The sequence below is a fragment of the Lepisma saccharinum genome, chromosome 25 (genome assembly GCF_977018435.1).
Source record: "Lepisma saccharinum chromosome 25, izLepSacc3.1, whole genome shotgun sequence".
Classification (NCBI taxonomy): Eukaryota; Metazoa; Arthropoda; class Insecta; order Zygentoma; family Lepismatidae; genus Lepisma; species Lepisma saccharinum.
The window spans coordinates 24,196,645-24,208,786 of NC_139253.1; the positions used below are offsets into that span (position 1 = coordinate 24,196,645).

Here is a 12,142-nt window from a genome sequence, read left to right on the forward strand (position 1 = left end):
GGGTTCATCGCAGGTTATCTATCACTCCCTCTAAGAATGTAGGGTCTGTTTCAATGTTCTTCAAAGTGTCCGTACAAATGTTCACTCGAACTTCCTTCTGTTCCAATGTCAGGTTCCTTGGCACGAGTTTTGAACACACTTTACTCATGTTCAAATTCTCGTGTAAAATTTGTCGAACACTTTCTTTGTCTATTCCTGTGATTTCAGCAACTCCTCTAATGGTCAATCGACGATCTTTTCGAATCACATCACTCACTTTTTGAATATTTGTTTCCGTTTTCAACGTACATGGTCGTCCTGAACGTGGGTTGTCTTGGATCATTTCCTGTCCTTCTTTAAACCGTTTAAACGACTCAAACACTTGTGTGCGTGATAAACACTCATCCCCGTACACAGATTTTAACATGTCGTACGCTTCTGTTGCAGATTTTGGCATAATTTCGGAATTATTTTTTACTTCTCTAAAATATTTAAAATACAATATTTTTATTATTTTGCTTTGTCCCGATGACAGGATGCCTTGCCTCTGACAATAATACCCTTCACATGTGAGTGCAATCCAGATAGACTTTCCTTGTTTAAACACACAACTTGCATGCAACCAATTGCCTACCAGACAAAGCTGTACCCACCAATTTACACCAGTATTATCAGTTCTCATTCAGTGTTGCCAGATTCACCTATTTGGCCATGACATGACAGAGGGGTAATTTCAAACCTTATCCTTTACTTCATTGGTGTAAACATTATGGATGGTTACTATGGAGGTCTTGTAAATAGTGTCATATCAAATGTCAATTATCATAATTATTATTATTGCTTGTCCCTAATTGTGTTTCAAAGTCTCCTGCTAATAATTCACATTTCAAATCAAAACTAAATAAATAAATAACGACCCTAATAATTTGTGCATATATTTACATTTTCCTGGCTCAATAGGGGTGACATGATTCTAGAGTCCTTGTTTCTTTATTTTCTTTGTATCTTTATATCGTTAGGTTTATCACGACAATGGAAAGATATAACAATGATGGAAGAAATTAATAAATATAATTTGCTTATCCTGGATTCAGACCCAGTATCCCTATTTTCACCCTGTGCACATTAATCCCTCTAGACCGCAGAGTAGTACTATATATTGTTTACATAAAAACTGTAAATTTTGATTACAATGGACTTCCGCAAGAAAATCTTCCTTCCCAAGTGAAATTCCTGGATCACTGTATTTTAAGTTAACTGACCACATGCAAAAACAATATATTGTAATTAGTTAGTAATTAAGACATTGTACAAATCACAAATTTAAATTTCCTAGACCTAGTTTTGCTGATCAGCAACCTACACTAGCTTGGTGTGTGTTTTTAAATCACATGTTCGGAAGTAGGTTTGAATTGATTTTTTCTCAAACAACATAATGTAACACAAATAACCTGGAGTAAGAAAGAAGCATGAATAATCAAAAGTGACATGAAGGCTCATAATACATTCCATCTAAACCAGTGGTTCCCAAAGTGTGCACCATGGTGGCCTGACTGCCTTACAGGGGTGCTGTCAAATGTTCCAATATTTTCACTGAAATGACACTTATTCCAAATACGCAAAAGATACTGTTTACTATCCTCCATTACCCACTACCATTGAGGAACTGAAAACACGCATAACAAATTACATCAACAGTATTGCACGTGATATGCTATCCCGAGTGTGGCAGGAAATGGACTATCGCTTAGATATCTGCAGGATATCGCGAGGCAAGCACATGGAACATTTGTGACTTTGTCATAAAAACTTGGTGGGTTTTCTAACATTTTGCAAAAAATTGCATGTATCTATCTTTATTGCTAAAATACAGTGCTTGTTTGTAACCCCGACAATCATGTACGGAAACCCTGTATATACAATTCCTAAATGCTAAGCATACGTATTATGCTCATGCACTGTACTTGTAAACAAAATATCTACAAGCTTAACAAACAATTTGTCCATGAATGCAGATGTTCTATGTCCAATTTGTCAGATTTTCAGGAGTGGCTATGATGTTTGACTGAGGATATTTACTTCTGGCAAATTTTGGATACATAACAAAAACTAAATACTTATCATTATTGGCTGTATGTAGGTATTAAATGATAACATAGATGAAACAACTGCATAATAAATGGGCCACAGAAACAAATACAGAAAAGCTAGAATTGTTCACAATTTAGATAGAAGATGTTATGTTATGTTTCTTTAAATATAGTGCTGCTTTTCTAAAATAATTAAAGTGTTTGTTAAGCACACAAATATTGTTTAAATGAAAAAGATGCATGTTTATTGCATTGTAATAATGAATGTTTCACTTACTTTACATATTGAAGCCTTATCTGCCATTTTTCTCAACTATGGATGATCCTTCCTTGTAGAAAAAAAAGTACAAACTGGTTTCTTCTCAAGTGACAAACAAATTTCTGAAAAATGAAAACCAAGCATTACTGGAGTATTGAGCAAAAGATAAACATTAAAAAAATAAAGTTTAAATGAAGGCCTTATGATTGGCCATCACAGCTCTGTACGTTTTTTTTTTATAGATATTCTCAAGAGCACCTTATTGCAAAACAATATGTCAATAATATGTACATTGTACAACCAGTGCTCAACGTAGGAGCTTGGAAAGTTTACGCAAAGCACCCCCTTCCCCAATGAAAATTCAGAAAAAAGTATTACAAACACAAAAAACACTATATATTATTAATAGTGTTTAGGATAATAGGAACTTTATCTACAGTTTCAAGTGGGATACAAGCCGCTACGTACCTCTGCCATAATCAAAACCAGCACTCCTTGTTTACAAGGCCTTAAATTATGTATCGATGGTAGTTTGTTGTACGGTTATTTTAGGCTTACGTAGGTTAATCGTGGGATAACAGTTGCTGATCGGAATAACGGATTTCTTCATTTTTACTCAAGAAATTACTTACTGGAATGAGTTTTTTTAGCATTGGGATACTTCGTAGAAGTATTTTCTGCCATTGTAGAATCTACTGGAGTGGAAAATCATGTGTTTTTCACGAAAAATATCTCTGCGACGCACAATTGCCGTTCCTGTTCCTCGCTTACTAAACGTAAACCGGATGTTGATGACGTAACATCGTGCCAGTGTTTCCAACGAAGCACTTGTTTTCCAAGAAGATGAAAAAACGAAATATACATTCCCGATATTACTACGACCCCAAATTTTAACTATGTTTGCCTAACCTACCCGAACCTAACCGTAAATGGTTTGTAGGGTTATCCAGGAATGGGTTTTGGGGCTATCCAGGAATGGGTTTTGGGGCTATCCAGGAATGGGTTTTGGGGCTATCCATGAATGGTTCGTCGGGCATTTTTCGGTTAAGTAGGTTGGAAACACTGTAAAGCCACTAATCATCGACACTACTGAAGCTGTACCTGCCATATTGTGTCTTACGCAAGCGAAAGAAGGACTAACAATAATCACGGTTATTGACATTATTTTCATCAGAAAAGCAAAATCACACCTTAAACAATCTTCCGCAATGCACAATAGGTAAGTACGAATGTAAAAAGTGACGAAATAAACGAGTGAGAGGTGTTCGGCCAATCGACAACAGGTAATAATCGTGGTTGCATCTGGACAACTGAAATGTGCCTCATAAAAAATCAAAGGTAACATTATAGTATAGGGGTGATGGATTTCATCAAATTTACAGGAGAAAGTACTTATGGAGATCGTTTTCTGTAGTGTTGTGGAAATTCGTGAATGTAGTTTTGATCCATTTTAATGCGAATACATGTTGTTTTCTGCGAAAATCTCTGTCCGACATGCTGTTTCTGCTGCCGCCATTTGCTTTCTGCACGAGAGCACAATAGACGAAATCCCGTAGTCAGTGTTTCAAACTCTCCGTGCTTTCACTAGAACATGACGTGTAGAGTATTTTTTTTAACTATGCTTGCATAACCTAACCTTACGGAAAATGGTTTTTGGGGCTAACGTGAATGGTTTTTGAGGCTAACATCAATGGTTTGTGAGGCTAACGTCATTGGTTTGCGAGGTATTAGCATAATTTCAAATCCGGGCACGAAAGTAGGTATTTTCCGGTGAACGAGGTTGCAACATTGCATAAATCGACAAAACACTCGCACAACGCGCGATGAACCAGTACAATGTCGCCATAATGTGTGTTACAGAATCGAAATAACAAGTAATAGTAAGTACTCGAAAATGTAAGAAATAGACATTATCTTACTTAGAAATGCATTATTTCACCTTAGGAAATGTTCCGCATTCCAAAATAGTACGTTAGAAATGTAAAAAAGTGCAAAATATATGATTTATAGGTGTCACCCCCATACTATAATAGTACCAAATCAGACCCATATATACTTCATATGTGAATAATAACAAGAAACAACATGTAAACATTCAGCAATTTGGAATTCTAAAGTTGTTTTGAAGAGTACCACGGATGTCATTACAGTGAATGCATGTTTTCAAACACTGGACAGAAAATGTACGACCATCATTCAGTATTGTCCGACAAAGAGAACCATCCAAGAATACAATTTAACGTCTAGCAATTAGTGACAGTTTTAAGGGTGGGGAAATAATATATTTATTTCAAAAGTTAGAGAAGAGAATTTTTTGGTTTTGTTGCTTCCTATATATATTACACAGATTACGTGTTTTAGCAACACTAGGAGTCAAGTCTCAAAATATATGTAGGACACTACTGTAAAAACATTGCTTCTCCCAAGCATGGGTCATGCATCAAAGGCAAGGCCACGAACACGTCAGCTATCACTATTTCTAGCTCAGCTGTTGTCAAGTCTAGTATCCTATTTTATATTATATAACAGTACAGTTACATTATTAGTAGTACATATACTTCGAATTAATCATGAAAGAAAGTCCGAATTGCTGAACGTACATTAGAACATTTCATTGGAGCATTACTGGATGTTGTGTGAAAATTTACAAATAGTACATTGACAAAGTAACAGTTGGAACGTCTTCATTCTCTACTATGTTTGTGTCAAATAATGTACGCCCTATGCTCTAAAAGCTCAAGGAACATTATAAATACTCTCTACTAACCTCTATCATCTGCCACAATGTTTAACCTACATATCAGAAAAACGACATAACTTCTTCCACATATTACCACAATTCACCCATCTTGTACTGCTTTCTGCTTATTACCCCTCCCTCTCTGCCCCATTCCAAGGTTGCCAGGAGCTTGGCAGAAAAAAATACCATGTGTGCTCAGACTTGTGGGAAAAGAAAATGAATAGTACCCGAAGTCGGCCGCATACGTAAAAGTACTCTCATGGAAATCACTATACTTTTATAGTTAGATATCTCTTCGTACAGGAAATATTTGCCCGATGCCCTACTTAAGTTGTTCAGTATAATTTTGGGTGAATCTTAATCCACTTTAGAGTACTCGCGACGATGAAGATGAATGGTGATTAGAGGAAGCGGATGAAGCAACGGCCAACAACGCGGTTGATAAGTGGTAATATTTATGCATCAAACCGTATCCAATGAAATGTTACTTTGGGGAAAATTACTAAGTACAATCAACTTAAAAGTATGGCAACAGTGCTTTATATAGATGTCGCCGTGATCCTGCCAGCTTTGCGTGCGCCATTTTGTATTATGTTGCAAAACCAATGTTGTCTAGCAAGATAAGACGTTTGGAGACTGATATTTTTCAGTTCTGATTTACAGTTAAGGTATATAAATTAAATTATATAATATTTAGTTGTGAGATAGTTTACCATATAAGTATAACTTTATGAATATGATATTTTGTGAAATTTCATTTCATTGTTGAAACGTATTCTGTGATCGGTGGAGCATACTGACTGCGGAATCAAGTCAGTCGGGACCTCAGAACTGAGTATGTTTGTTTTAGCATAGAGTATTACTCTGTGTTTTTTAGTATAAGAGTTATAGTGTTATGATACGTGCTAATTGCAAATTACTACACACTACAATTAATGTGTACTACACGTATGTAGAAATGAAATTCTATGAGAAGGGCTTCCCAGGGCTTGTATATTTAATAATATATTTTGTCGGTGAATATGAAGAAAATAGCTCGAATTGGAAGCTATTATATAAAGTGTCTTATGTATTTTAGTCTTAGTTGACATATTCTACACACTTGCATTTGTAAAAGAAATGTTAACACAATAATCAGAGTTGAATGACATTTGGACGTTAGTAGAAAAGGAATTAAATGTTAAGTATCCCCGAAACGTCTGAAATTCCTTTATTTGCTTCTTTGTCACATTGGTACTTACGTATTCTGCATTCCTAAGGATTCTTAAAGGTGCCATTTCTTTTTTTTTCACGGAAATAATTATATTTTCGACGTATGAAGTAAGTTTTGTTCGTTTCTTTGTCCCTTCAGTAACACGCTAAATGGCGGTCACAGTTTCACTACCATAGTCGGCATGCAGTGTTTCCACCCAAAAATACCTATGTAGTCCCACAAACCATTGACGCATAGCCCCACGAACCATTTCCGTTAAGGTTAGGTTAGGTAGGGTCACGTATAGGTTACAATACTTAAAAATTGGTTTAAAAAAAAATATGCATAGCGCCCTACAGCATTCTCGCATAACCCACGAACCATTGACACACAGCCCCACAAACCATTTGCAGAAACGTACCTTCTTCAGTTACAAAAACACGTGTTTGGAAACACTGACCGGGATTGACTGGGATTACATCATCACACACAGGCTACATCCACCTGGAAGTAAATGGATGCAAGATCTTTCGTGCATCGGTCACACATTTATTTCGAAAAATAGATGATTTACCAACAAAATTGAATGAACGATGCGAGAAAACACTTCCCCGAACTTCCACAATTCTAAAGAAACTGCATTCGGTAAGTAATTTCTCCTGTAAATTTGAAGAAATGCATTTCGGGGATACTTAAATTTTACCGAAAAGGAATCTTACATTGCCCATTCTCCATGAAGTTCTTACCACGAAACACATAGGTTATTTAGGTGCCCGTGACCTTCTGTACCCCTCGAGAAAGTTAAATATTTTGCACGGTTTATGGAGATTATGTTTATGAATGTTTTTAGCTTGCGGAGTTTTGTTATTGTCAAGTAAAGTAAGTCTGTTACTTTACCGTGAAGTAGAATGGCCCAAAAGCTTCGTGCAAGTGAATATAGCACCCAACGTGACATCCCACAACAGCAGCTATAATTTTAAGTTGTTAGGTTCAGAGCTGATAGCAATTTCCGACATGATCTTTTGCAAATTTAGATTTTTACTAATAAAAAGTGGTGAGAGGAATGCAAGATGATAGGTTTTTACTTACACGGGCCAAACTTTGGGATCAAATACCTCTGTTGTTTGTATTTTCCACATACTTGAACCAATTTTATATTAACGTAAATCATCAAAAACTGTTGGAAAAAATGACGTAATTCTCTCTAGGGCAGGGAGCAGGTTGTACAGTGAGTCAACAACCCTGGTTGTGGGGTGGTTAGCACATCGTACTACAACGTCAGGAGTCCAGTGTTCGAATCCTAGCCTGGGCATGGATGTTTGTGAGTCTCCATTCATCAATTTAATCATATCATCACTCATCCCCATCTTCGCAAATTAGCCAAAAGTGGCACAAAAAAGTGAAGTAAAATAAACCAAATCAATCAATCATACAGACACTCAGCGATCATTGTAAATGTACGAACAAGAAGTGATAACCTTGTCAACACATTGGATCAGGTTTCTGTCAAACTTTTACACTGACCAATGTTCTGGTGATGTGGTGGTCACATTGCATCAGGAAATTCGTCAGTGTGATGGTAGAGTTTGATGTGCAGAATGTACTGAAACCGCGGAGAGGATGTTACACCGGAAAACCCGTTGCTGATAATATTATTGAAGAGTGTGAAAGGCATGGGTTAATGAGATTTTGAAATGTTTCTGTATTTTTATTGATTTGAAACTCTGGTTCCTAACGGTTCCATTTGTTTTATGATATTTTTTTTCAAATTCTCCAAGCAGGAAGACTAATTGTTGTAGAATTTTGGCAATCATTGTCACACAAAATTTGAACCTTCCTTAAAGTAATGAGATACTTCTTGATTGATGTCTCTAATGATATACATTTTTAAGCCAAGTCTATACACCTTTGATTGCATCATTGTTACCCAGACAATGCAAGACCTCAAGTATAAATAGTACATGCACTATGCTTCTGGTAAATTTGGCTGAAATAGGAAACCAATGATTTCATTCAAATTGCTGGTCAGTGAAATATGGCTGTGTATGCCAGGGTAGCTCGGCTCCAGTATGATTGTACTTATTTATATTGTGTTTGTTCTGTGATGTATGCCAGTTTAAAAGTTAGTTATTATTAATTGTTTAAAGTTAACGATGTGTCCATATCCTCGCAGAGGAAGAGCAAGTCTTAAGTGTTTAAGGCTCTGCTGGAGCTTTGACCAACGCGAGAGCAGTGCTTTTCACCTCTTCAAAACTTTTATGATATTCCAGAATCCAAGAAAAATACATCTGCTTAGTATGATATTCCAGAATCCAAAAAAAATACATCTGTTTAGAATTTCTTCTAGAACATTCATAACATTTGCTTAGAATTTCTTCTAGAACATTCATGTGGATCTTCATGTGGTTTGCTTTCACTATTTTCTTGATATCAATAGTTTAATAGACTTACGTAATCACAAAACTGTTGAGAATAACTAGGGCAACAGCGTAATCAAACCACGCGATGATTTCCTGATGCAGTGTGACTGTATGTAGGTGAGACTTCGTAACCATGATGCCGTCACCATCCTGTTTGCTTCCAAAACGATTGCTATTGTCGGACGTTTTGTGGTTCTCTCTTCAGTAGGTTGGTAGTTGTACAGCATAAATAAGTTTCTCAATTTTAGTTACATCTCTGGATTTGATTGAACAAAATTAAGATCTCACTTGACAGATAGTAAGGATTCTCATTATACTTTGTGTTGAAAGAATATAGCAAAAGTGTTGTGCACATGGTCATCCATGAGGGCTTGCATTTATCTGCAATTGAATTACTTTTTTTATTCGAATTTTTATTAATCGTAGTCTAGTTCTTGTGTTGTGTTTTAGGAGAGAACACATATGGTTTTTATCAGTGCAGTACTGATTCATTTTCCCCCTTTTTTCAAATTTGTTCTTGATAACAAGGCCATTTCCTAAGTATTTGTTCTTTCAATTCTGTCACTTCATTTTAAATTACTGTGTTTTTTGCCGAGTGGCATGTGGCCCCATAACTGTATCGCTTGCCCTTGCAGGGACAAACATAAAGCCCCTCAAAAAAAACTTTTCAGTGAAAGGCCTCAGAACAACTTACGAAACAACTTGGATAACACTCATATTGAATTACTTTTCCATGTTGACGTGTAGCTAGCAGAAAATGTGTATTAAAATCATACTTTTTCAAAAGTAGCCACTTGTATTTGTCTGGTTTCCCTTACTTTTCAATTTTGATCATCAAGGTGGGTTTTGAAAAGACGTCCACTGCAGCTGATTAATGTTGAACCATGGTAATGAGTGTCAATGGTTGATTTATTCAGTTTTACATATATATATATTTGCATTAACTCATATAAACACTTTTTTTTCTATGTTTAAAGAGTAGGTACATATTGTACGTAAATTTTACAGCGTCTACTCTGTCCTTGAACATGAAGATTCATGAATGAGAAGTGGAGATAATGCTTCTTTTTGTTGTCATTTACATGTTTTATTTGATTCATGTGTTCTCATTGATTTCATGTAACTGCAGTTCTTTCTCAAAGGCAAATGTTTAAATGGGCCGGATGTTGATGACCCTACAGAAATCAGTTTGTTAATTTATTTTTATTACAAACTTTAACCTAATGTATTACCGTTGTTTAAGAAGTGGGGGAAATTACAATTAACTACCAAACAATTATAGATAGTATTAAAACTTCAATTCAACTGTGGTGTTAGATTTGTTCTTTAATTCGGGCTTTGTTAAGAACAATTGGTGAAGGTATATTCAGTTTGATTTTCGCATGTTTCTTGAAAGCATGTTACGAAAGGTTAACCAGCATGATGGTGATGATGTCCAATTTTTAACTTTTTCTTGTCCTATTCTACTGGTAGGTTATTTGTAGTTTTCTTAGGAATCATTTCTTAAGTTTAAAAAGGATCAGTTTGTGCTCCACTGGAGATTGAACCCAGTCCTTGATTACAAGGCAAAAGTATTTACCCACTATGCTATTGGAGAGGCCCAACCGTAATGCTGAATTTATGTTGATGGGATTGTGTGTGATTTTTTTTTTTAGTGTATAGTCATTCTTCTGGCCATGTTGTGTGTGAAACCTGTAATATTGTTACACACATGCATGAATACTATTCATGTCTCTTAGCATATACTGAACAGACTTGCTAATTATTTACTGCATCTTTTGTGCAGAATGATTTTTCTTCGCATTTGGCATTTTGTTCCTCTTCTATATTTCTATCCCATTTTTATTTTATATGTGAAAATTTACTTCTGATTGTAATCCCACTCTATGATTACGTGAGTAGGTTAGACAAAAGAGAATTAGCATTATAATTACCGTGTTTAGCAATGTTTTTCGTCTGGAGACAACTTGAACTGCTGTTACACTTACTCAAACAGTGGAACCTTGATTTTACGTTTTTCGGGGGACCCAGGTGAAAGAACTTAAATGATTTTATATCAGTTACCTTTATTGGAACTGCGAAGTTTGAATGTATAATGCAGGAAAATGTAAAGTCAGGGTTCCACTGTATTACTTCAAGTGACATTTGCTCACATTTAATACTTTGTCACTTAAGTGCAAATTAGTTTCTCCAAACTTCAACTTTACTTCCACATTCAGTATCATAAATGCCTTTCTCATGTACTTGTACTTGTAAAAATCATTACACAATCTTACACACATTACACAATTCTGATAAGGATTCAAAATTGGCTTTGAAAATAAATTAGTGGGTCCAAATATCAGCACATGCTTTCTTGAGTCTCAGAGGTAAATTCCTTACAAAAAAAAATCTTAGCAGTGAGAAAACCCGAAATTTTAAATTCTACACAAACAATAATGAAATTCAAATTTCATTTGAAGCTGTTTGCTTAATGTAGTTCATGTTATTCCTTCATAACTGGGAATGGGACATTGAAATTAGAAAAATGTTCTTACATACTCCTAGATTTTTCAGACTTGTACTATAAATGTAAACAAATGATAGGTGTTGTACCAGAGACAAGAGAAGCAGGTCAATGGAACCTTTTGTGCGTGTTAGTTTGTGAATTCAGTTTTTACATTTTCTACTTGATATTTGGCTTCCTTTGATGTGCCTGAATGTGTTAATTTTTAGTATGAATAACATATGGTGTCTTACACATTGTACAATTGTACATATTGCATTGCGCAAAATAGTGGGGAAAGTGAACGCAGAATTTGCTGAAATAAATACATATTTTTAGCTTCATTGCTATAAAAATCATGCCCCTAATAATAACTGAAATTGCCACAAATGAAAGATGTAATGAATGTATTAATTATTTTACGACTTGAACCCTTCATTGTTGTGTGACAGATTTGAATATCTCCGTCTGTGTCTGTGAACCTGAATTGACTGTGAGAATAGTTATCTTGCACACAGTTGATGTGATACTTGATTTTTTTTATATATGCAAAGTGTTTTATTGGTATAATATTTTTCCCCTCATAATATCATTTTGTACAAGTTAGTAATTGTCTTTATTTCTTCCTTGTTGGTCTCAGTGGTTAGCATAATGTATTACTAAGCCAGAGATCCCAGGTTCATACCCTGAGTAAGGCCTGTATGTATCATTGTGTTTGTCCCATCATCCATTTCATCACACCATCATTCATCCTTGTGTTTGTGATTAACCTAAATGATAGAAAAGTGATGTAAATTAACTGAAATAGGTTTATTTCATCCACATTGTTTGGCAAGAAGCATACGTCATCGAGTAATTTACTCAACTTGTATTACAACCATAATGACAATCATTACCATATGAACTCAAGCACATAAGTTTTACATCCCCATCCCCTAAGAGTAGACCCTCCTCCCCCCAAACCCCAAGATGAAGCT

General features: G+C 35.5%; 2 protein-coding genes across 4 annotated transcripts in view; one reads left to right on the forward strand and one right to left on the reverse strand.

Moving 5' to 3' along the window:
- The window catches only part of LOC145978559 (uncharacterized), a 50,064-nt gene extending 44,868 nt beyond the window's left edge, over window positions 1-5,196 (reverse strand). The window contains exons 1-2 of the mRNA XM_083111252.1: window positions 5,096-5,196; window positions 2,347-2,450 (exon numbers count right to left, since the gene is read on the reverse strand). Coding sequence (XP_082967378.1) covers window positions 2,347-2,373 — 27 coding nt within the window. The 5' untranslated portion in view covers window positions 2,374-2,450; window positions 5,096-5,196. The remainder of the gene's footprint in view (window positions 1-2,346; window positions 2,451-5,095) is intronic.
- A 423-nt stretch (window positions 5,197-5,619) lies between these two features.
- The window catches only part of LOC145978557 (RNA-binding protein 25), a 77,320-nt gene continuing 70,797 nt past the window's right edge, over window positions 5,620-12,142 (forward strand). Inside the window, exon 1 of one of the 3 annotated variants that reach the window (XM_083111247.1) lies at window positions 5,620-5,736. The gene's annotated coding sequence lies outside the window, so the exon portion shown is untranslated. Of the gene's footprint in view, window positions 5,737-5,884; window positions 5,904-12,142 lie in introns of those variants that run through there. The other 2 variants (XM_083111250.1, XM_083111248.1) reach the window with 2 other exon arrangements.